This window comes from Chelmon rostratus, chromosome 7 (genome assembly GCF_017976325.1).
Source record: "Chelmon rostratus isolate fCheRos1 chromosome 7, fCheRos1.pri, whole genome shotgun sequence".
Taxonomy (NCBI): Eukaryota; Metazoa; Chordata; class Actinopteri; order Chaetodontiformes; family Chaetodontidae; genus Chelmon; species Chelmon rostratus.
Window position 1 is genome coordinate 735,966 of NC_055664.1, and position 26,139 is coordinate 762,104.

The window sequence follows — 26,139 nt, forward strand, 5'->3', positions numbered from 1 at the left end:
GTGCACTGCTGGACCTGATAACACGTCATGTACTAACAACATGTGCCAACCAGCTAGTTCATATCATCACAGACATTTAACATATCACTGTCACAGGAGAGTGTTCCCACCTGCTTCAAGACCATACCAGTCTGCAGTGTTTTGTCTGTACGACTACTGCTCTGTGGCACTAACCATGATTCTGATGACATGCTTTGAGAAATAGGATCTTGAGCATGTCAAAAACAACATGCCAGCCAGGATCTTTTCCAGTTTGCATTCAAAATCAACAGATTCACAGATGATGCCATCTCCACTGCCCTCCAGTCTTCACATACCTTGAAAATAACAACAACTCTCTACCTTGAGTAATGAAGAGTGGAAGGGCTTTTAGATAGGGGTTGACTCTCCATATGTCTAGGCTAACAGTAAGAAGATTAAAGATGTTGTATCTACGGCTGAGACGCACAGGTAGCCTAGACGTCACACATGTGACTTAGCGTGCAGCACGAGGAGATGTAGCCAATTTGTTTGCCTCCACTGGCAGTCAGGACAGAATGAAACAAAACACACATTTTTCCTTTCAGAGGGCCACATTATTAAGTTTGTCTCACTTGAGGTTATGTGTGTGTCGGAAGGCAGGCCACAGCATCTGAAGCATGTTGTGGGTCAGGAGACAGGAGGACAGGTCCAGCTCTTCAAGATGGTAACTACAGGAAGAAACACGATTAATTTTTTTTATTACAGGATTAAACACACAAATTCTTTGCATTTCATATACAGAGACACTAACCAACTCTAACCTTGCAATAATGTCCCACAGTCTAATACAAAAGAGAGCAGAGGTATTTTCTATTTCTGTAAATACCATAACATCTGCCTTTTACTTTAAACATACTAAACCGCAAATTGCTGTTGTCTTCAAGTACTTTCTATTGACACAGCTACAAGGGAGCATCCCTTGTCTGTCAGAGCAAACATGGCCTCTATCACACATTGTACAACATGACTAATACTCTATACTTAGTGACAGTAAGGCTTTGAGCTACATGCTAACATTAGTAAGTTTGTTTCAAACTGTGGTGTGCAAATAAGATTTTCCAGCAGTAAATATGGCCAAAACTATAATGTCATTAGGGCTGTTGTAGAGAAGGTTAAGAAGGTTATTCTTTTGGATCCATTTTGTAAAATAAAAAAATATCATTCAGATCAGAACAGTGAGAGAGAGAGAACAGAAAGAAGAAGAAGCAAAACCCTACATACTGCACAGCACAGGTAAAAGTACAAGCCATAGTTTACCTTGATGGGGTGCATGAGAGCACATAACTCAGTACGAAGCATTTGAGTGGTGTCATACGAATGTTGGTGAGACGTATGGTTCTGATTGAGGTCAGAACCTCTGCAGTCAGTCTGGGGTTTTGAAACTCATATAGAAGGACCAGCAGATCCATCAACTCCTCTGGTGGTTGTGGCTTGCTGAGCTCTAACAATAAATAAAGATGAAAGATTCTCACAATTTGTACAACTTTCTGTCAAATTTAGACATTTAAAACAAATGTGCCATATTCCTCTACGTTTGACTCAGGCAGGGCTCAAACAAAGCTATTACTCCTGGGACACAATCCAGTGGTACAATTCCACCCATATGCACATTTTTTAAAATTTGGTTTCTCTCAACTCATATTGCCCAGCTATGAGCAAAAAATTGCCTTCTTATACAATCAAATAGTAACTAACTAACTTATTTAATGGACACATCCTGCAAAGGTAGCAATTTGTGCAGTAGGAAAATAGAGTAGATTAGAAAAGACTAGATTGAGTAGAAAAGACTAGATTTAGCTACCAGTTTAAATTTATACCTGTCAGAACTCAGTCAATGTAAAATACCAGGTGTCACTCCAGAGTTTAATGTAAATATTCCAGACATACTTGGTCAGAATGGGCCGGTAGTCTAAGATTTACCTTGAAAGGGTATTTCAAGATGTCAAAGTTCAATCACACATGATCAATGTCAGTACAGGTTTAATATTCTAGTGTAATATTCTATTTAACTTCAACTTCTTCAAACATGAAAACAGTGCATACTGTATGAGCAAAACTGAAAAGAACATATATGCTACCTCTGACAAGGTACTTCCTCAAGGCATGTGTGATCTGGGCCACAGTGGTGCTCTGAATGCTGCAGCCAAGTTGCTGGAGAAGGACACGGTTACCATAATGCAACAGTCCACCCATGAAGATAGGGTAGAGCTCAAAAGGCTGGCCTTCACTGTACTGCTTCGGCTGCGGGCCATGGACTCCCAGGAGGCTTTGCTCCACCTGATCCAAGACATCCTCGTTGTAGCTATCCTCAGTGCGGAACATCTCAGCTGCCATGGTTCTGGCAATGCTGCCTTTGTTGTAACTGCTGATTTTTTCAAAAAGCTTTGGAAAAAGCTTGAGAAGGTTAAATATAGCAAAGATACGGAAGGGGATGAACTTAGAAAGGATGTTGACGAGGGCATTGACATCCTCACTTGTCTGACCAATGGCCACAGACACCTGCCTGCTCAACTTCTCCAGAGCCGATCTATTCTCTCCTAGAACCACGTAGAGAGCTGCCAAGTACTCCTGCATGGCTGGGACAGCAAACACATACCGCCTCTCATCATTCTCGCTTGGTTTTTCTGGTAAATGCTTACTACTTTCTACACAGGGAGCCAAAAAGAAGTCTAGCACGTCAGTCCGGAACATGGCCAGCTGACGGAGCTCCTCATCTGTCTTAGTCTTCCCTCCTATCCACTGCTCCAGTTCCTTTTCCGAGAATGATGTGCGTTTGTATGTCACACCGTCAAACGCAAGTTTACCAACTGTACGGACTACATACAACATCAGAGAACTGTGGTGCTCCTGAATAGGCACATTCGTCCCTGTACCTGTGCCCAGAATCTCACCCCCAAAGTTAAGCCTGAGGAAACTGGTGTGTATGCCAGTCAGCGTGCGAATGGGTGCATTGGCGTCGGTGAAATGAAGGAAGTGCAGGGTAGCACATGTGAGCCAGCAGTATGAGGGGAGGAAGCAGGCTGCAGCCAGCTGGCTTTCTCTCTGGAGGTTGAGGTAGAGGAGCTCTATAAGAGCCTGGGCCTCGTGATGACGTGCAGCCTCCCCACTCTGCTGCAGTAGGCGGCTGGTGAAGTACGCCCGCTGGCGTTCTGGGTCATTGAAGCCACAAATTTGTGCATAACGACTCACATACTTCTGAGGGATACGGTCCAGGGCAGACAGTCTGGTAGTAACCAAGATGGTGGCCTGGGAAACATACAACAGCCAACTTCCATAACCACCAATCACAAATATTGAAATAAACACACTTTAGAAATAAAAAATAAAAAAATTATTTGGATTCCTTGATTCTCTTTTAAGCTCCTTGACTTTGTTATGTCTCAGTTGCTTTCATTGACTTTGCTTGGGCAGGAACAGGAAAATTATGGCCATAAAAGCCAAGTAGAACATATTCAGATGGGGAAAATGTGCCTTTCCACAGCACTAATTCCCTAAGTACAACAACCAAGTCGAGTCATACCCACCACTCTGCCGAGAACACTAACAAAAATGTCACTGTTGCTCACAAATTCCTTTGTTAAGCCAGTGTCAATGCAACTTGGCACTTTCTGCAGATATTTCATATCAAAAACATAAAAGTTAAGGGGACGATAATTTTGATCAGGCTGTTGGAAGGTTTTTAATTAGGGCTAGGTAAGGTTGATCCTCTGTACTTTATTTGGTACTAAATAAACACATAGTACCACAAACTACAGAGTGCTGAAAACTGGCATCAAATACCTGATCAGATAAGTAACCTTGTCTGTTTAAAATAAAGGCCGGGAGCTGAGGAAAAGGCAAGTTCAAACTGCTATTATAGAATTCAAGACACATCACTCCACTGGATATTCTCTGTAAAGGTTTCCAGGACAGTAACATTACTCACATTCTCACTTTAAGGGAATCTGGTCCTCTATCCTATTCTATGGAAAAATTCCACAGAAAATCTCAACATTTTCTTTTTGTTTCTTAAGATTACTAAAATAACAGCTAAAGTTTTGCAGTCTTTCGGCAAGAATGAGGGACTTTTCTGCTCTGTAAGTAACCATCCACATTGCCAGCAACAGTCATGGCAGCAAATACTCAATAGATAATAGAGAGTCTAAAACAGATTTTTGACAAACAGAGCAGCACAGAAAAAAAGCAACACAATAATGGATGGTGTGTTCCTTACCTCAGGTAGGAGGTATTTCCTCAGCAGGTTCACCACCAGTACACCTGGAGGCAAGGCCTCATTGGGATCACTACACAGCTCTGTGGCTCCAATCCGGAAGTCCAGTTTCATCTTCTCCATCCCATTGAATAAGAAGAGCACATCCTTGGCCTGGCTTCCCTCCCCACTCAGAAGGGGGTGTTTTCTCAGGTGGAGGTACTTTCTGCCCACAAGGTCCCTTAAGGACGCCACTCTATGTGAGAGGGGATTTTCACATGGTGCACTTTATTAACAGCAGTCATAGTATAACTAACCAAAATGGAACTGCAGTTGTACACTCATTTGATCATTACAAATCTTACTCATGTTCCGAGTGTTTTGCAATAACCACCAGAACAAAACAAGCTTTAAATTCTGACAAAATTATAGATATAATAGATTTTTTTTATTTTGCTCACAGTTTGCATGTCTGAATTAAAGATCTGGGGCAGTGTGCAACGCACATTGCCACTGTGTCACTATTCATACTACCACCGTGGGCTGCCAAAGTCATAAATCTTCAAGCAAGTCCCAGTTCAAGTAAGTAAATCAAATACAATTTAGGTAAGATGTGAATACATGAGCATAAAGAAAAAATGACCGACCTGTACTCCTATACTAGCTTGTATACTGCCATAGTAACAGGTACATCTCATTCTCATCTTTTTGGCTCTAAACACCACCACAATGGGTTTGAAATGAAGCGAACAAGATGTGCTTTAACTGCAGACTTTCAGCCATAATATGAGGGTATTTACATCCAAATCAGGTGAACGGTGTAGGAATGACAACAGTTTGTATATGTGCCTCACAGTTTTTAAGGGACCAAAAGTAATAGGACAAATTTAACATCATAAATCAAACCTTCACTTTTTAATACTTGGTTGCAAATCCTTTGCACTCAATTACAGCCTAAAGTCTAGAACATACAGACGTCACCAGATGCTGGGTTTCATCCCTGATGATGCTCTGTTAGGCCTCTACTGCAACTGTCTTCAGTTCCTGCTTGTTCTTGGGGCATTTTCCCTTCAGTTTTGTCTTCAGCAAATGAAATAATACTCAATCGGATTCAGATCAGGTGATTTACTTGGCCATTGCATAACATGCCTCTTCTTGGTCTAAAAAACTCCTTGGTTGCTTTTGCAGTATGCTTCGGGTCATTGTCCATCTGCACTGTGAAGCTCCGTCCAATGAGTTCTGAAGCATTCAGATGAATATGAGCAGATTATATCAGCCAAAACACTTCAGAATTCATCCTGCTGCTTTTGTCAGCAGTCACATAATCAGTGAATACAAGGGAACCAGTTCCATTGGCAGCCACACATGCCCACACCATGACACCACCACCACCACGCTTCACTGATGAGGTGGTATGTTTTGGATCATGATTAGTTTCTTTCCTTCTCCACACTCTTCTCTTCCTATCACTGTGGTAAAAGTTGATTTTTGTCTCATCTGTCCATAGGATGTTGTTCCAGAACTGTGAAGGCTTTTGTAGATGTTGTTTGGCAAACTCTAATCTGGCCTTCCTGTTTGTGAGGCTCAACAATGGTTTCTTGTGGTGAAGCCTCTGTATTCACTTTGGTAAAGTCTTCTCTTGATTGTTGACTTTGACACACATACACATACCTCATGGAAAGTGTTCTTGGTCTGACCAACTGTGGTGAAGGGGTTTTTCTTCACCAGGGAATGAATTCTTAGGTCATCCACCTCAGTTGTTTTCCGTGGTCTTCCGGGTCTTTTGGTGTTGCTAAGCTCACCAGTACATTCTTTCTGTTTAAGAATGTTTTAAACAGTTGATTTGGCCACACCTGTGAGGGAATAATACACACCTGGCCATGGAACAGCTGAGCTTTTGGTCCCTTCAAAAGTGAGAGGCATCCTGATTTGGATGTAAATGCCCTCAAATTCTCAAAGTCTGCAGCTAAAGTGTTCAAATCCATTGTGGTGGTGTTTAGAGCCAAAACGATGAGAATCGTGTGCCAATATTTATGGACCTGACTGTATGAAGAGAAGGGTGTCAATGTGGGTCTGTTGTTGCTAGAGGGTTGTGACAAGATTTGGATCACCCTTCTTTACTTCTAGCATAATAAGAAAAGTCAAAGCAAATTCATCTTAATTGCAAAAACAAAGTTCAAATGTAGCTTCTGAATCTTTAATACTCAAATCTTCTTTCATAGATGCTTGCATGACACAGGTCTAGTTACTATTACACAACTGTCACACACTGCTTCTCACTGTTGGGAAAGATTCCAATCTGCAGTGTAGTTCATACATTTCACTAATAAACAAACTGCAGCAAAAAGAATGACTTCATTTTCTACACAGGGCCATTTGTATATACTCTTTTTGTACAATACTTCTTATCACTACTGTTTGCTATTTTTGCTATTTTATTATTAAGTATATAATTTTTACTGCTCGCTATTTTGATATTTTATTATGTAAAGTTTGTTCTTTATAGTCTTATTTCACAATTTTTCACTTATTTCACTGTGTGTAATGCTGCACTGCAATTTCCCAGCTTGGGATAAATAAAGTCTATCTATCTTTCATTCACAGGGAGAACTGATCTTTTCCTAAACTTCTTCTGACCTAGCTATTTACAAGACCTCTGGCTGATGAAAGACGCCCTGCCAGAACTCAAGGATGACACAGATGGAATGTTAAGTATCGAGTGGCCAATTTAAAATGGACAGGCCTTGCACCAAATTTGATAAATGCTCATACATTCCTGGAAGTCCACAGCACACAGCACTGTGAACGAAGGAAAGAAAGAAAAAAGAAACTGAATTTGCAATGCAGAATTGAAATGTACAATAATTGATAAGCTATATGTCATTGAGTGGTATTAATCCATTGACCGATTAATTGGGTCCATATTTGGCATTTTGAGATAATCTGCAGCTGGTGCTGGCTGGTGCATACACTCAACAAGGTTAATTAAACAAAAAATGCCCACAGACACATCAGAGACAATGAACATTTTTAATTTTCAAATATTTTCTGTGACCAAATGAATTATACATCAGCGTTAAATAAATAAATATTCAGTGGAACCCTTGCTGCTGGGTGCTACTTGGTGCACTGATATTGTTTATTTATTTATTTATTATTTATTGATGTAAAAACATTTTCCTTCTCTCTCAGAAGCCACTGTCTGTTTTTAAGATTAGTTTTTGGATTACCGATGGACATTAACTGAACTTAACTTTTTATGTTTAAAATAACAACCATGATTTTCCCGGTTAAAATGATGACTCTTGCTCGTAGATTTTTTAATTGTAGGGAGCTAATGTAACCTAATTCTAATGCTTAAACTACGTGGGTGAGCAGAAAAGTTTCCAAGTGACATGTTTTGAAATGAGAACCCTGTAAAAGGGTTTGAAATATGTGCTTGATTTATTCCTACATGATATAATGCTAAAAGGCTAAAGCTACATATCCCAGGCATAACATCAGTATCCTCATCAGTTGATCCATGTAATGTATAAAAGGGAGTAGCATTGTTTGTGTATTTCTGTGTAAAGCTAGTTCACCTCATAGCATGGAATTAAAAATTAAATGTAAAAATAATGAAATGTAAGCTAATTAAAATGTTACTCATTCTAACATAACCCTTATCAATCCCCATTTGAGGATATGAGGAATAAGCCATGAGTTTGGCAAATGCAATGGTATCTAAAGCCGTTTGACTGGAGCTGTTAGAATGTGAAGTTCCCCAAAACAAAGAACAGGACAGAACTACTCATCATCATCATTACTCTAAATTTTGATATCGTTGGATCTTGGTTCACAGACTGACATATCCACAAACAGTCAGGTTTTAAGTCTTTGAGCCAGAGTCCAAGCCAAGCCTGAACACATCACATTAATATGTTGGGAAATGCAAGTCTTGACAGGCATGCTGGTGCCTTGTTACATTCCTTAGCTATTGCTGTTTGGGGGGTGTGTGCGAAGGGTCAGGACCATTTTATCCACTAATAGATGATATCCACAACTGGTAGCCTACTGAGTGAAAGCTAAGATTAGTTTCACAAGCAACATGAATTCAACATTGGGAATAACAATAAAACAAGTGCCAATTGGGGAAAAGGCTAATTTCCAACAAGCATTGATAGAATGCATATGAGGGTTTGTGTCTGTGTTGGTCTAAATGGGGTATATATCTACATTTGGTGCAATTAAAGTTAGAATCTTGAAGATTTTGACTCAAATCAGATGTCGCTTAAGTCACTATCACCGAATGATTGAACACAATGTTGATTTAGCCCATGGCCCACTGATGCTGCAGCCTCACATTAAAAGCATTTAACTGGTGAAACATGAGTTGACTTCAATAAGAAGTAGTCACAGGAAATGTGACTTCATTAACAAAGTGATACTTTGTTTTGCTGCCAGCAGAATTACGTGACCTGTAGTATTAAACCACGTTTGCTGTTATAACAACATGTGTCGTCAAATTATATGGGACTGAAAATTAGTTTTTATGCAGATGTTTGTCATGGTTTGTCATGGTTGCACTGATGGTTTGACCGATTTCCATTTACTATACTTTTTGCATCCAGCATCTTCTTGATAAGCTGTTGTGTGCCATAGCTCTGGAAATGTTGCCTCTTTTAGACTGGTTTTCTATATTTTTATAAATTGAAGACCTCATTTCACTATGTTTTGACATTGTAGAGAGAAAATAATCGGCTCATTAAAATATAATCGATAATGAAATGAAGCGTTAGTTCCAGCCCTAATCAGATCTGAAATGCACTGAACTAAAAAGTCTTTGCTGATAATGACAGCTAACAGAATGTGTTAACTGCTCTGATCCTGGTGGGAAATAGATAAAATAATTTTAATTTCAACTTATCACAAAAATATGACATAAGACAAAAGTGAAAAATGCTACTGAATGAGAAAAATATATCTTACTTTGACAGCTGGCTAAGATCCTCACAAGAGAAAGGAACCAGGAGCTTGAAGTGGGCCAGGGAAGTCCCAGCGCACCAGTCCAGCACCAGCTTTCGGACCACTGTACTTTTCCCTGTTCCCACAGCCCCATAAAGCAGCACATTGAGCCCCCGATCCACATTCCAGGCATCAGAGGGCTCAAACAGCTGTTCAACGGTCACAGAGGGGCTGGAAGAGGTCTGCGTTTTGAGAGGGGACCCGAGCAAACCTGCACTCTCCTCTGCCTTTCTTTCCAGGATCAGTGGGGCCACATGCATGGTCTCTGGGCTGAAGTAACCACCAAACTGTTGCTCCTCCTGAGGAAGGTGGCTGAACCATAGGAAGAGCTTCCTCTTGTGGATCTCTATGGCTTCTACTTTAAGAGAGATAAAAGGGGTGTTTTTACACTTTGAGTGCATGCATCCAGCTTTCCTACTTACAATTAGGGGTGTCACAATTATCCTTAATTTCTTTGGTCACAATTCAATTTCATTGATCAATTTAAACCTTTCAGTTGAGATCCTTTTAAGAGCTGACAGCTATGTCATCATTAGACTATCAAGTTTTGATTTGTAAAGATCAACAGGTGAATTTATGCCCTGACAAATGTCATTTGCATATTCAAATTCTTTAAAAAGAAAACATGGAATTAAGCTTAATATACCCGTCATATTTTTTGTTGGGCGAAAGTACCACACTAAAGCCATATGGTCAAATTTAACTAACTAATTTAAAATGTAATAACAATAACTTACACAGCCTAGTAGTGGTTGTAGTCTGTCATTGACAGTTAATTTAAACACAAGATACTTGTGCTCAAAAAGAGGATTCATTCTCAGTGAAGAACCTTGGAGCCCTAATCTGCCTCTATACATCTCTGCTCTATAAGAGCAGTGATTCCTAACACGTCTGTGGGGGTCATCAGGTGGAAACCTCCCTTCAACAGTGTTTCGCCTACTTAGTCCCACTACACCTCCAGGAGGCTAGGCGGTGAGCTCCGGCGTTCCAGAGTCACCCCCCTAGTGCCAGTTCACACTGCTCCTACACAATCCAAACAGCACTGCCACGTTCAACTGACCCAGAGATACTCCAGGTAGTGGCCAGTACCGATGCTACCATTTAACTATTGTTAATGCTACTGCTAACCGCTAATCCGATGCTACCATTTAGCTAATGCTAAGTGCTAACCGCTACCCGCTAAGAGGAACAGAAGAAGACAATAAAGCTAGATTCACCTATACTGTTAATGTTAACTGCTAGCTGCCAATACTAACTGCTAAGATACTATCATACTACCACCGCTTTAGCTATTGTTAGCTGCTACAATGCTACCACAGGCCTAGATGCCACATGTAACTGCCGATTGCCACACTACCATCATCTACCCCTGCCTCTCACCAACTGCACCAATAAAAGCCCTAACATTTCCTTCAAGAAGCAAACAAAACAGAAAAACAACCAAAAAGATCAAAAAACAAGCCAACTCTGTATCTTACAACGCAAACTCACCTGAACAGGCCGCATGGTTCCAAAGAGAGACTCTAGCTGGCCACACCCCCACCTTATCTAAACTTCCTCTTCCTGGTTCTCTTCCTATTGGCAGAGCGAGAAGATGGGGCGGGGAAAGCAGAGCAGAGGAGAGGTGTCTTGTTCAGACTTTAACCTCTCCTCCCGCCGGGTTAGGCATGCATGTCCTCTGCCCCCCCCCTCCCTCACAGTCCCTATTTCACCCCCCAACTACTATTATTTCTCCTGATCCATATCCACTGACTAGACCTAGCAGCCTCATCTGACATCTCCCTCACTGTCTTCCTTAAATTTTGCCCATGCACTCCCAGCTCCCTCAACAGTGAAACAGCTGACCCTGCAACAAAACCTCTACACCCCACTTCAACCGGACAAACCCTGGTCTTCCATCCCCTCTGCTCAGATTCTGTCTTTAAATCTGCATACTTAGTCTTCTTCCTTTCATAAGCTGCCTCCACTGAATTTTCCCAAGGGACTGTTAACTCAATAAAATACACAGTCTTTTTACTCATGGACCATAAGACAATGTCCGGCCTCAGATTACTACAAACTATTTCCTGGGGCACAACTAGCTTTCCTCCCAAGTCGACCTGCATTTGCCAATCATCAGCCCCTACCAGGCAGCTACCTACCTGCCTTCTCCCTAACTTAGCAGCTCTATTTTTCTCCCCCTCTGGAACAAACTGCACACCTAACCTCTCCTTTCTAGAACTTCCAGAATTCACCTGCTTCCTTCTCTCTTCAATGCCTGCGGCTAAGCTTCTCAGCACCTGATTATGCCGCCATGTATACCGGCCTTGTGATAAGCTAATTCTACAACCTGACAAAATGTGCTTTAAACTTGCTGTACCTGAGCAGAGTGGGCACGATTGATCGCCCTGTACCCAGAGACTTAGGTTCTGCGGGGTTGGCAACACATCGTATGTCGCCCCTATCAGAAATTTAATACGGCCTTCCTCCATATTCCACAGGTCCCTCCAACTAAGTTTCCTCTTCTCAACACCTTCCCAATTCAACCATTGTCCCTGTTTGGCTTGACCAACTGCTTTTGCCCCCCTTAACAACTCTTCCTGCCTACGCACCTGTTCCACTACAAGCTTTCTTTTCTCCTTTAGACCTGCTTTATTCCACACTGGTTTGCCTGGGCCAAGCCCCAAGCCTCCCCGGCCAAATTGAACATTTCCTACTATTTCTGCATGCCTAAGAGCTGCCTCTGCCTTCTGCACTGCTGCCCTTGGGTTCCATTTCCTCCCCCCAGAAGGATTCGGAACCACATTGCTAACTAACATGTCCTTACTCCCAGATAATAAAAGTTCTGTCCTAACCTTAGTGCATTTAAACTCCTCTGTTAGACTGGATACTGGCAGCTGAAGCATTCCTTTCCCATACAAAGCTACATTGCTTAAGCACCTGGGAGCACCCAACCATTTTCTAATATAAGAGCTAACTTGCCTTTCCATTCTCTCTGCTACAGATAATGGGACTTCATATACTGATATTGGCCACATTAACCTAGGATACAAGCCAAACTGCAAGCACCACAACCTCAGTTTTCCTCAGTTTTTCTATTCTCTCCAGCCCTTCTGCAACATCCTTTCTAAATTGCACAACCTGTTCAACATCATTCAGGTCCACATTGTACCGCAGTCCTAGACTCTTAACTGATTTCTCCCTAATTGTTGGGATTTCCTCACCATCTATAGCAAACTTCCTATCACTTACTTTCCCTCTGTATATTGAAATACTCCTTGACTTACTTGGCTTAATCTTCATACTAGCCCACTTGAGATTCTGATTGACTTTATCTAACAACCTCCTTGTACATGGCACTGTTGAAGTTAGCAGTGTCATATCATCCATATAAGCCCTAATTGGTGGAAGACGCATTCCATTCTGCCGTCTCTCCCCACCTACGACCCACTTGGAAGCCCTAATAATTACCTCCATAGCCATTGTGAAAGCTAGCGGGGAAACTGTACATCCTGCCATAATACCAACCTCCAATCTTTGCCAGCCTGTTGTGAGCTCTGCGCTACTTGCACACAGTCTGATGTCTTGGAAATATGCTTTTACCAAGTTAACAACTATCTCCGGCACTTTAAAGTAGTCAAAGGAACTCCAAATAAGGTCATGTGGCACTGACCCAAATGCATTAGCCAGATCTAAAAATACAACATTCAAGTCTCTTTTCTCCCTCTTAGCTGTCTGAATCTGATGCCAAATCATGCTAGTATGCTCTAAGCATCCCGCAAATCCTGGTATCCCTGCTTTTTGCACTGTCGTATCTATCATACCATTCTTTTCTAAGTAATTAGCCAGCCTCTGTGCTACAATACTAAAGAAAATCTTTCCCTCAACATTTAGGAGAGAAATCATCCGAAACTGGCTAAGGTCCGATGACTCCCTCTCCTTAGGGATGAAGACACCTCCTGCCCTGCGCCATGCTCTTGGAATACTTTGTTTCTCCCAAACTATTCTCACGTATCTCCATAGTGTCCTTAAGATGCCAGGTGCACTCTTATAGACACGGTAGGGGACTCCATTAGGCCCTGGGGCCAAAGAAGCCTTTGCACGCCGAACCACCTCCACAACTTCTCTCCACCTAGGTGGGCTCACATCCATCTCCTGCTCCACTTCCCCTAATGGTGGCATGTCAGGTGGAAGACCTATGTTCCTATTCTCCTTTGAATCTGAATACGTCGACTTCAAATACTGTTCAATCTCTGATTTCGATGCCTTAAGTTGCCCTCCTTTTTCTTGATTAAACAAGCCTTTCACAAAATTAAAGGGGTTCCTAAAAAATGCTGACCTTGCACGTTCCTTCTTCTTTCTCTTCTCCCTAAGGTGTTCTGCCCTTCTGAGTACTGCTAACCTGCTTCTCAGTTCCTCCTGCAACACCTTAATTTCCTCCCTTTCTTCTTCTGACGCCTTCCTCCACTGTTTTCTTAACTGCCTCCTTTCCTTTACTAACTTATCTATTTCTCTTTGCCGCCTAGACTTGCCGACCTGCACCCTCTCGCCTTTCCTTTTGACAAGCACCCCAAATCTCTCTCGACCATAGGAGTAGATCACATCTCCAATTTTATCCAATTTCTCCACTACATCTCCTCTAAGCCTGCTTAATATGACTGATAAATCTCTATCAACTGCCTCCCACTCTTTGCTATCATTTGCCCTCGGCCACCTAACTAAGAAATATGGGTCGATGCGGCCACTCTGCCCTTCCACCGCTAAACACTTCCTCCTTCCCTGATGAGTTCTAAGGCCTCGGATTGATGTTATTTTCTGCCGGCCACATGGGCAAACTTGAAGCTTCTTATCCTCTGCTGCCCAACTTTTGCTTTCCTTAGTTGCCTTCACTGTCACCTGAGTACTGCTACCTCTGGCCCAGGGATGTGTCTGGATGGGTCCGTGCCCCCATCCCTCACTGAGTCATGTATCCAAGGCATAGTCATATCCGTTATACTGTTCGTTACCATACAATCCACCTGCGAGTCATCTTCCACCCCTGCTCTCGCTGACTCTTGGGGTATTTTCCTTATATTGGTTGTAGCTAAGTCTGGTTGTAGCAAGGTTAGGGCTTGCCACTGCTGCCATGGGTTGGTAGCCCATACCAGCACCTGTGGGGTCTTTTCCCTCCTGTCAGCTGTCTTTCCAAGCAGTCACATGGTCTTTACCTTGTTGTCAGCTGCTCTATTCACAACAGTCACTAGCCAAGCTAGTTGTGAGTTAATTTAAACACAAGATACTTGTGCTCAAAAAGAGGATTCATTCTCAGTGAAGAACCTTGGAGCCCTAATCTGCCTCTATACATGCCAAAGAGCAGTGATTCCTAACACGTCTCTGGGGGTCATCAGGTGGAAACCTCCCTTCAACAGTGTTTCGCCTACTACATAACTTACAGGTAAGACAAAATGCTGCCACACCCGTCACCTCAGGGAAACGGGAGGATTTTCTAGTTCTGTTTCTCTGTCATTTCAGACTCTGGCACTGGAAATGGTGTACAGTTGAAGAGTGCAGCTGCAGGCTAGCAGCTACCTACGCTGCATTACCTTTGAAAGTTTTTTTTTTCTTTAAGTGAGTAAATGAAATCTGCGTTATTTCCTCAGACTTCACAAAACCACCCCAGACCCACAGACAGCATCATGTAATTGCTTCCACAGACACACTTCTTGTTGGTATCAAATTAACTTTGACATGCAAAATTGGAGGAGTGCACCTTATAAAAATGCGAAAATCAGATTTTAATGATAGTTGCAGTTGCATGGGCATAATTATCCATAATGCCTCACAGTTTTCTCTCTCCACTGCAGCAAAAGAATTTGGAGCTGTATTTCTCACAAAACGACTAGGTCAGGAAACAACAACTTTTGGATTTGTGAGGACTTAAAACACAGGTAAAATCAGTTTAAACTGGTTTACCAATTTTACAAAATTCCACTAATTGTTCTAGTGAAAAATAGCCCAAAAATGAACATGCAAACCCTAATCAACTCTAGAAACACCCTTGTAACTAAGGTTAATGTATAAAAATGCTGCAAGAAAACACAAGCAACCACTGGAGATAAATGAGTCGAAACTACAAGGAACTTACCATTGCTCTTAATGACCTGACAACTATACTAAAAGGAGTGACAGACCATAATTATGTTGTTGTTTTGGATACTATTATCACTACACTTTGGACTTCTACAATTAAGACTACAATATGTAAGGCAGCATGAAAAATCTGCCAAACATAAGCACACTCAAGAGTCACAAAAACATGCTCCACCAATGACCATTTACACCATGTCTCCCATTAATTTTCATAATCACCCTCGACAATGGTGCGGCCACTAGTGACAGGAATTTGAGTCAAACTGAAGAAATCTTTTGTCTGTTAGTTATATTAAAGAATAGAATTTGTTGTCATGATTGTTAAATGCCAATACAGCTTCAAACTGAGTTGTGCACCTGATTCTGCAGTGGTGGAACAGAAGGTGCTGCAGTGAAAACCAGTGACTCGATAGAGAGTAACCTCGACTGTCCTCCTCCACCGCCATACCCCAAGCAGCCGACTCAGCTGTCTGGAAAACACAATACATAACACAGGTTGGTTCAGCAGAGATTGTTCATAATCTCTGGAGTATGCAAAACTAGAGACAAGATGGAAAGGTTACTTCAATCCCACAAGTCAACAACTCATTTTCCGCACAACGTGGTTTATTCAAACTCATCCTCGATCTGCCTTACGTGGCAGTTTACCTGTAGAGAACAGCTGCTATTAGGCTGTTTGCAAGTTGTAGCAGGTATACTGATGTACCTCCAAGGCACTGACATTTATGCACACAATTACATCCAGTCACTCAACTAAGACTTGTCTAAAGCTGCTCTGACAACTTGTGACAGGTTACTGAGAAGTTCTTGGTATGGAATGAAGTTGGAATATATGAAGCAATGTGATGGACAGCACTTTCCCAGAAGGCAACGGGCTTTTCTTAAGAAAATTAAGTGAAGCTTATTTTCATTTCATTTCATTTTTTTGTGACTTGTTTAGTGGATGGCTGTTCTTTACTAACTATTACTGCAACAGTGACAATAACAGTAGTTTTGTTTTGTGTTATAAAACACTGTTGGAGTCACCACACCAAAATTACACCTAAACTTCTTCCTTCCATCTTGTTTTGAAGTTTGCAGACCTGCCAAGGCTGGACAAGTTTGTGCACTTCCTGAAAGTGTGTATACAGTTCAACTGTTCAAACTGTCAGAGAGCTACAGGGTTAAAACAGTCTCATAAGTTATGTAACTTGTGAAAGACAATTCACAAATAAATTCTTTTATAAATGTAGAGTGATTTGTGTGGTTGTGTATCTGTGCCTCTAATTCAATACTCACTGATGATCATTTGTACATCAGCTTAGCATTGTTTAGCATGGAAATGTATCTGAAATTTCAAATGATTTGTGTGGATCCTCTTATTTTCCCACATGGTTGCATGTCACACAAAATTCACAAGTGTAGGGAAGACCAAGCGCCTTCCAGTAGATGACTGTAATGTAACATTTATGGATGCCAACTGCTGTTAAACTAAAAGGGAGACCAAGTGCTGTCACTAGTTGCCAGCTTGTGAAGTGAATGGGCAGGAGCAGCATGGCTAGCTAACTAACTGCTACCATCAAGTTTGCATTACTCATTGTTATTTTTTGATCATGTACTTTTTATTATGAAAATGTTTTTATTCACATTTTATTCATTATGAAAAGTCACATAACCAGAAGACAGCATCTCAGCGCCGCCTTTAGAGGGCATAGTGGTTTGAGCTAGAGCCCACTGGCTCAGAGATGACACAGAACTGAAGATGTAAGTAAGTAATGTCAAATAAACCTTCTCCTTTCGTCAGCCATGTCTGTGTCAGAAAACTTCCATCAGAAGAGAGGCACTTGTTGTCACAATTAGTGGTACCATAGTCTGTGAGCTCACCTGCTACAGAGCAAAGTTGGCAAGCTAATCACTGTAATTAATAAAATCTAAAAATCTTTCCAAAAGATCTTAAAGTCAAAGTATAAGGAGAGTTAAATGAAGATCATATTGCTGTTGGGAGTGAATAAAATCACATGTTTGATAAATCACACAAAGATACAGACCAATAAGTATGTTACCATTAATGCTGAGAAAGGTGACATTGGACAACTGACTTTTTTCTTTTTAATATAAGCAATAATTAATTTTGGTCTAAATCTTTTGCAGTTTGGATTTACAGAAAATCATTCCACTGAAATTGCTACCTTGTATTTAAGGCATGTCAAACGATTCCATAAAGGGGTGTGGCTGCAGGTTTTTGTTCCAACCAAGGCTGGAATGAATTAATCAGCTGATCTCAGTCTTCAGCTGATAACTAATGATCCCTTGATGTTGATTGGTTGGCCTGGTGTGTGCCTCTTTGGTTGGAACGAAAATCTGCAGCCACACGGCCCTTTATGGAATAAGTTTGACATATGTGTTGTACTTAATAGAGCAATTAAATCAAGAAGAAAATCAAGAAAGGAGTCATGGGTGCTGTATCTTTAGATCTATATAATGCATTACAACATTAAGGTACAGTACAAAAAGAGCAGTTAATCTTGATGCTGTAATATTAAAATATTGAAATTTAACTTGTCACCTACAACACTGGCACGGATGCCTTCATATTTATCTAATAGGATGCAATGTATTAAAGTTTGTGACGCACTGTCCAGTATCATGAAGTGTTTAAAGGGCAGACCTGTCAACCCTCCTGTTTTTCCCAGAATTCTCCTGTATTTTACCCTTCTCTCCTGCTGTCTTCCTGTTATAAGATTTTCACGTAAATGTCACATATTTTTAACCTTTCTAAACCAACGAAAAAAGAAAGCCAGGAGAGAAGAAGATGGAAAAGACCCTATAATGGAGAAGAAGAAGAAGAATTAAAGTACCTGCCAAAAAAATCTTACGTTTGTGCAACTATCTCACCAATGGGAGAAGGCTTACTTATACTTAGACCAACACTGGTCCAAGTTGTGCTTTTTGTAATATTTGCCACTTTCCCGTTAAGGATTAAAATACTGCAGTACCCGTAAGGTCCCCCTGCTCGAGAAGGCACATATTCCGGCCTGTCTAATTGTCTGTTTCCCAATGAACACCGGGATGATTCAGAGAATCCACACTGTCAAGCATGGAGGTGGAGGCATTATGCTTTGGGGGTGTTTCACTGCTAAGGGGACAGGTTGACCTCAAAAAGCAATTCAGGCCAACTCGATTAATGTAAGGCAACTCGATTAATGTAAGGCAATATTTAAAAAAAACAAACACTGAGAGACTTCTGCTCATTAAAAACTGCAGCTAGGCTGTTAGCCAGAATCAGGAGGAGAGAGCACATTAGTCCAGTTTTAGCTGCTCTGCACTGGCTTGATTTTAAGGTCCTCCTCCTTGTATACCCCCTTCATGGTCTAGGACCAAGCAACATTTCTAACTCCCTTGTTCACTATTTGCCTTCAAGAACACCGCCATCATCTGCTGCTGGTTTTTATCTGATGCTGTTCCCAGCAACAGTTGAAAGAAAATTGGGGATGCAGTCTTTGTCAATTATGTTCCAGAGCTCTGGAACACACAACCTATAGGTATCAGGGAAGTCAACTCGCTGAACATTTTTAAAACACAACAAAACATGTATCTCTTAAATGTAGCTTTTAACTAGCTATGACTTTCCTGATACAGGCCTGAAACTTAGGCGCTTTGTATCACACTTGCCCCCTCACATAGTTCTTTTAAAATGTTCTATAGTACTTCATTATATGCTTTCTAAGTACTCTATTTTTATTTTTTTTTTAGTTTATTTCATTACTATTATTCAGGGGTTTTATTTCATATTCAATTTTATATTGTGCACTGTCTTTATTGTCATCCTCTTATTTTTACTATTATCATCATATGGGTATAATTCTCCATCTTATTTTGCATTAATTTTGTATCTGTTTTTAAGTCCATCCTGTCTTTTCTATGTGAAGCACTTGGTGCATGTGATTTCTTTGTTGTAAAGTCCTTTGCGCTACATTTGTTGAATGACAGGTGCTATACCAGTAAAGTTGATTATCATTCTACATTTTGCTGTGATTTTATTGCGTAGTGTGTTGTTTACATTATATCTCAATTTAAATATTTTATCTATGTACATTTTCTGTATATGTAAAATGGAGGGTGCTACAACTGCATTTCATTGTGCTATTCTACTGTATAATAACAAATAAAAACCATGAACCGTGAAATGTAGGTGTGTCATTAAAGGATAACTTTCGTTTTTTACAACCTGGACTTTATTTGTAGCATTAAAGACGACCATTTAGACACCCAGACAACTTTGGTGGCATTTGGAGTCGTTTTGAAGAAATTAGCCACAGAAGAGCGGCGCGTATATCCGTATAATGCGAGTAACTGGGGCACCCGTGCATAGCCTCTATATAACGCATAATCTGCGGCGAAACTCGTTCATATTCCAATATTTTGTTATGATATGCTGGCGCTATTCCCCTCTGAGCCCGTGGTGGCATGTTATCAACATCCAGTGTCTCTAGACAACTACTTCTGACGTGGATGACGTCATTTTCGAGCGCCGTGCGCTGCGAGCAACCAGCCACAACACGGCTAACTCTGTGGCAGTCAGCTAGTTTAGCTGTAGTTTGCGACTGTTATTTTTCACAAAATGGATGAATATTTTTCCGACTCTGAGGTGGTGGACGATGACTTTGTTTACGATGGACGTCCTTACCGTTTGAGCCAGAGTACACGGACGAGGAGCTCGTTGAAAGGAGGACGCGGAGGCAGAGAGAGGAACAGCTGGTCAAACAACAACGAACGGCTGCGCGTCCACGAGTAGACGGTAACTGGTGGTGTTCTTGTGGACAATGTTCATCGATGACAACAGAGGAGGATATGTTCATCGATGACAACAGAGGAGGATATGTTCATCGATGACAACAGAGGAGGAATGCCTCTGTTGCTCAGAGTAGGACTTGCGGCCAGGAGATACGCGTCTGGATGTGTCAATAAATGTCTGTGTCACAACACTGGAGGATTTCCGCGCAATGCTAAACTTCTGGCAAACAAAACCAAGGCAAATAAACAATCTATACGTGTGTAAGCTACTTACTCAATCGGAAGTTGCCCACTTGGTCCTGCAGGCTTTGGCTGGGTCTTCATGTTCACTTTAGGGACACGAAAAAACGTCTCCACCACAGCCCGGTTTATCATTGCGCGGAAATCCTCCAGTGTTGCGATACAGACGTTTATTGACACATCCTCCTCTGTTGTCATCGATGAACACTCGAAAATGACGTCATCCACGTCAGAAGTAGTTATCTAGAGACACTGGATGTTGATAACATGCCACCACGGGCTCAGAGGGGAATAGCGCCAGCATATCATAACAAAATATTGGAATATGAACGAGTTTTGCCGCAGATTATGCGTTTATAGAGGCTACGCACGGGTGCCCCAATTACTCGCATTATACGGATATACGCGCCGCTCTTCTGTGGCTAATTTCTTCAAAACGACTCCAAATGCCACCAAAGTTGTCTGGGTGTCTAAATGGTCGTATTTAATGCTACAAATAAAGTCCAGGTTGTAAAAAACGAAAGTTATACTTTAAGGTCAGTTCCTTTTAATAAGCAAACAGCCAAGCTGCTGGAATCTGTAACCAGCTCATTATGTAACAGCAAAGTTCCAACAACAATATCACACAGCCATAATAATTAATGACAGCAACTCCAGGACAGCAGTAGCTGTAGAGTGGTAGCACCTGCTTGGGTTCATTAACCCCATCGCAAATCAAAGAGGTTACCTTTAGCTGGTGGAAGGTGGTGGTAAAAAGAAAAATCTATGTATGTGTTTACTTATTCGACATTCAGCATGATGTGAAATAAGGTCATTAGAGTCAAATCAGAATATGCCATAGGAACAAGACACTTCATAAGAGCATGCTACACCTCACACAAATCAGAGTGTGGTGAACACTCTGCATCTGTGTCCTTACCCAACAACAGTGTCACATGCCACTATAATAACATCTGATCACGCATATATAATGAACTCTGAACAAGGCTGTTCTTGAAATATCAGTTAAAAAGAGTTCTGTCAACACAAGTTGCTGCACACAAACACTAGCACAAGAACAATGTCTAGGCCAGGTTTACTCTCAGGAACAATGTCTCTGCCAATGCAGTTCGAGTGAACTGTGGGAGATGGAAGAAAGCTGCATGAGATTTATTACAGCTGCAACGTAAGAAGTGTTACCTCCTCCAGAAAATTTTAGTGTCTGATATTGTGTTTAAGCATAGCTATACCATGTCAGTGTGACTGCAACAAAAAAATTCACAGGAGAATTGTTGAACATCTGCATTCCAAATCCTGAGTCACTGAAGATCAAACATGACTGACATTTGAGCCTCAGTATCAATAACAGTATGTCACCAACCTGTGCAATGAGCTCATCCTTCTGTTCTGCAGCTTCTTTATGTCAGGAAATGTTCTGTGAAAAACAGTTAGCATGAGACCACTTGTTCAAAAACGAGCGTAAAGGTACCCTTTCTGACCACTAGCACTATGAGGGAACCTTTTGATGAGTGGCTTGCCGTTCTGTTTGTCTCTCATACAGGCACATGAGGATACATGTAAATGTGCAAGAGCATGCAGTGAAATGATGCGTATATTCGCTAAAGGTCATACACAACCTGAGGCATGGCAGATGAAGATTAAGAGTTGATGTTCAAAGATTCATGTCACATGCTTTTACAAGAACTGGAACAGAACTTTGTTAACAATCCCAATTTCAAGTTAAGATGCTGTGTAAAATAGAGATAAAAACATAGTGCAATCATTTGCATTCCTGAGCCCATGTAGTAACATCCTTCATCCAGTCTGTTTCACACAGCAGCGAACTTCTCTTATGTAAACTATGTATTTTGTGCACAATCCAGTTTTTTAAATAATGACTTTATTTACTTCTACGTCGGATTTAGGTTTTAATTTGATACTAGCAATCCACTTAGCACAGAGGTCAGTTTTTGGATTGTCATTGTCAGCTGGTCAGTCAGTCTAACTCCAGTCAAGATAAAGATATAAACCACTTTCTAATTACTTGATGGCGCTCTGACATTACATCGAGCTAGCTTCAGGATAAATTATACATTTTTGTCCTTCAATTAGTGTGCCTCTAACAATGGCAACTCATCATTCTAACATTACTGCTTGTATTTTTTAAATGTTAGACTTTTTCGTCTATTGATAGCTGGCATGTCATTTTCAATCAGAACTGTTACTCTGCAGATTTGGTGTAATAATCTTTCGGACATTATTGGGGAAACAGGCTATAGGTGATACAAATGCATTGTCCATTTCAGTGTGTCGGTGGAGATTCTATCTATTTCAGTAACAAGGTCTTCAGGGGTGGGGGACATCAGGTCTGATAGTCCGAAGGACTTCTCTAGTAGAACTGTAGACTGAACTGTACGTAATTGCCGGACATTCAGCCACACGAAGCCATCTAGCTAAATACTGTCAGCAGTAACAGCGTTAGCCTGTCAGCTAGCGTCGCGTGTGTCCGCGTCGTCACAAAGTTGTTAGTAAGTAATGTCAGTATACAAGCGAACCAAAACTGAAACACCATCTCACAAAAAATAAAACCACAGTTGCATACCAAAGTCGTATTGTCCTTCGTCCTTATCTCCCGTCAGTCGCAGTGCCACTGAAGTAAACGTACTTGCTTTCATACATGGTCCACCTCCACCTTATTACTAAATCTGTCTGTTCAGTAAGCCACAGGCAGCTCTACAGTCTGTACAGCTGGTTCATGCTGAGCTCCGCTGGAGGCGTCGACATGGTGTCTGAACGTCCGGAGCAGTGCTTCTTGTCAAAAAAGGAAAAAGATCTGCAGATCCTTCTGTTACAGGCAGACTACAGGCCAACGCTAAAGGTGCATGCCGCCACCTACTGAACCGGAGTATATAACAGCTTGACTTACTATATTGTGGTTATTAAACCGTTAAAGCCCATTGAATCTGTAATCGTTTATCCCGTCTCGAACAGTCATTTGATGCCCCACTCCCTTCCAGAATCTTTCACACAGTCTTTCGTCTCCGTGTCCCCCGAACTTCCTACAGTGTAGTGCATGCACAACACATCCCTTGCAGTTGTATTTGCAGGTTTGATGCATGGCTCTTATCAAATCCTTGTTGTAATAATGCTTCTTTGTCAGCTCTCCGAATCTGACCACACACCTCATTACATTTAATACCTTTTAACATTTGGTCTCAATACAAAGATTACATTAACAAAGATATTTAAATACTGTAACTCTTTCCATGGGTTTGCTATAACTAGTGTTAACCCCTGCCCATTACCAAGTTTCCTTTTAGTGACCAGCATGTAGCATGGTTTATAGCATGCCTAAAGCCACCCTGTTTAACAAATGTCTTTAAAAAAAAAAAAAAAGACAACCTGTAAACAAGATTTTCTTTCCCATCACTTACACAAGTGGGAGGTTACCGCTTTTGCTCTCTCGTTTTCAGCATATTCTGTATATTTTCCTTATTTATCAAATGGTAAAATTAATGCCATCTTCAAATGAACAGGTAGCCTTCCATCTGTCCATATCGTATAGAAACACAATTTCTAATACTCCCTCTGGTAATTAAAGCATAACTGATCCTGTCCCTGAGCAGAGCACCTGCTGCCCTCTAGTGCCCTTCTCATTTCCCTCAAAGCAAATTCCATATCTGGAGCTGCACTGACTTCTCCCTTTTTATTATGCATCTTTTCATCATCTTTGAGGACTGCTATCTGAGGCAGCTTTAGCTATCATATGTGTAACTTTGCTAGTACATTCATCCACATTACCATCCATTTTAATGTGTTTAGCTTATTCCCTGCAGCATTCTTTAGATTTGTTCCACTGTGTCCTTTGAAAGCAACCATCTATATGTGCATAAGCACTTTGAGTACATTTATCAATATTTATAGTGCATATAATGGGAAAAATGTTCACTATATGCTATTATTAGATATTTTATATTCACAAGCCATATTTGCAGAAACCAATCTTAAAGCAGAATATAAATTTTGCTCCTATTATATATAGGATTCCTTGTGTCCATCATTTCTTCAGTCACTGCACCATTTTTATCAGTATGATCACCTCATAAACTATTGTGTGCACTGAAATCACCACACCAAACTTCTCTTTGATTTTCCTGTCCCATTATTTTATCAAGCACTGCAAATTTATAAATGAATTATTGTGATGAATGACAGTCCACAGATAATAATTCAATTCAAGTTTAATTTTATTTATTTATATAGCGCCAAATCACAACCAAAGTTGTCTCAGGACACTTTACATTTAGAGCAGGTACAGACCAAACTCTTTATCTACAGAGACCCTACAATTCCCTCATGAACAAGCATTTGGTGACAATAAAAAAAAACAGAACTTTGTAAAAACGTGTCTGAGAGTGAATGGAAATTTGCAAACTAATTAAAATAAATACATAAACAATGTTAGTGCACACAGTAACACTCAGAAGCGTCTCATTATTTTTGGTCCCAATGAACATTTATTTACCATTAATGTATTATTCAGTTGAACACAGAAAAAAAACATTGATGTCTGTAGACAAGTTTTGTTTAACTGACCTTGTTAAAGCTGGCATTGATTGATGCTGAGTATGATATACTAGCCTGATTAATTGGCCAATTGTTTAATTAATGGAATCTATAGATGAAACTTACATTCCTGTCCATTTGCTGGCATTCCACTGAAAGATGTTAAGCACCATTACAAGTTGAATCACTAGACAAACCATATGTGAAGGGGCTCCTAATTTATTGTTTCGTTTTATATTCTATACTTGAGATCATAGTTTTGATTGTCTCTTTGTTTGCTCTAATCCAGTGCAAACCACTGTACATATGAATGCAACAAAATGTACCCAACTAACATGGAGTAAATTTCCATTAACATGGTTCCCTCCTTTATCCTGCACCTGTGGGAGGTCGCACACAGGCCTATCAGATGAGTCCCTCTGTTTTCTATCGGAGGATCACTGCTGTTTCCTGTGTTATGCCTTTCATTATTGTTTTCCTTTGGTAGCTGTTCATTGTTTACACCCTTAACAGTCTCTGTATATGAAACTTTGTTTAGTGTTTTACATTTTACGTCTTCTCTTGCATGATTTTGTATTGCACACCACACATAAGCTACACTGTGATCTCCTCCACAGTTGCATCATTTAACCAGCACAGCTTTCTCACACCTCCAAATGCATGATTACATCCTCATTTTGCACACCTTTCTTTGCCTTTGCACTGTCTGGCAGTATGACCCATTATATGGTATTTACAGCAACTTAAGGCTGGGGGAATAAACTCTCTTGCTGGATAGCTGAAGAGACCTAGCATAATTTTCAATGTTGATGATTACTGATAATGTTTCTGCTTTTTCACCATTTCTTTAAGAAGAAATTCATTTAACATGTACTTTCCCTCCTTTCAATTTTGTTTTAATATCATCCATTGAGACAGATAGTGTATGGAGTTAAAACAGTCTCTTAAGTTACATAACTTGCAAAACACCACGCACAAATAAATGTAGAGTGATTTGTATCCGTAAATCTGTGCTTGCATCTAACACATGTCAAGTTACGGAAATCGTAAAAGACAATGAACAAATAATGCAGAGTGATTTGCAGAGTGAATGCTGGAAATCTGCAAATTTTTGTTACTAAATGCAGACAAAACTGAAGTTATAGTACTTGGCCCTAATCACACTCACTATCTGATGATACAGCAACTATGGATGGCATTGAGCTGGCCTCCATCCTGTAAGGAATTTGGGAGTCATCTTTGATCGGGATATGTCCTTT

At 40.7% G+C, this 26,139-nt stretch overlaps 1 protein-coding gene across 2 annotated transcripts in view; it reads right to left on the reverse strand.

Moving 5' to 3' along the window:
• Window positions 1–23,099, reverse strand: part of nlrx1 (NLR family member X1) — a 37,498-nt gene extending 14,399 nt beyond the window's left edge. The window contains exons 1-8 of one of the 2 annotated variants that reach the window (XM_041940099.1): window positions 22,917–23,099; window positions 21,696–21,749; window positions 15,680–15,792; window positions 9,179–9,569; window positions 4,235–4,466; window positions 2,100–3,267; window positions 1,279–1,462; window positions 594–689 (exon numbers count right to left, since the gene is read on the reverse strand). In XM_041940099.1, coding sequence (XP_041796033.1) covers window positions 594–689; window positions 1,279–1,462; window positions 2,100–3,267; window positions 4,235–4,466; window positions 9,179–9,569; window positions 15,680–15,792; window positions 21,696–21,712 — 2,201 coding nt within the window. In that variant the 5' untranslated portion in view covers window positions 21,713–21,749; window positions 22,917–23,099. Of the gene's footprint in view, window positions 1–593; window positions 690–1,278; window positions 1,463–2,099; window positions 3,268–4,234; window positions 4,467–9,178; window positions 9,573–15,679; window positions 15,793–21,695; window positions 21,750–22,916 lie in introns of both variants that reach the window. The other variant, XM_041940098.1, reaches the window with a different exon arrangement.
• Window positions 23,100–26,139: the final 3,040 nt, after the last annotated feature.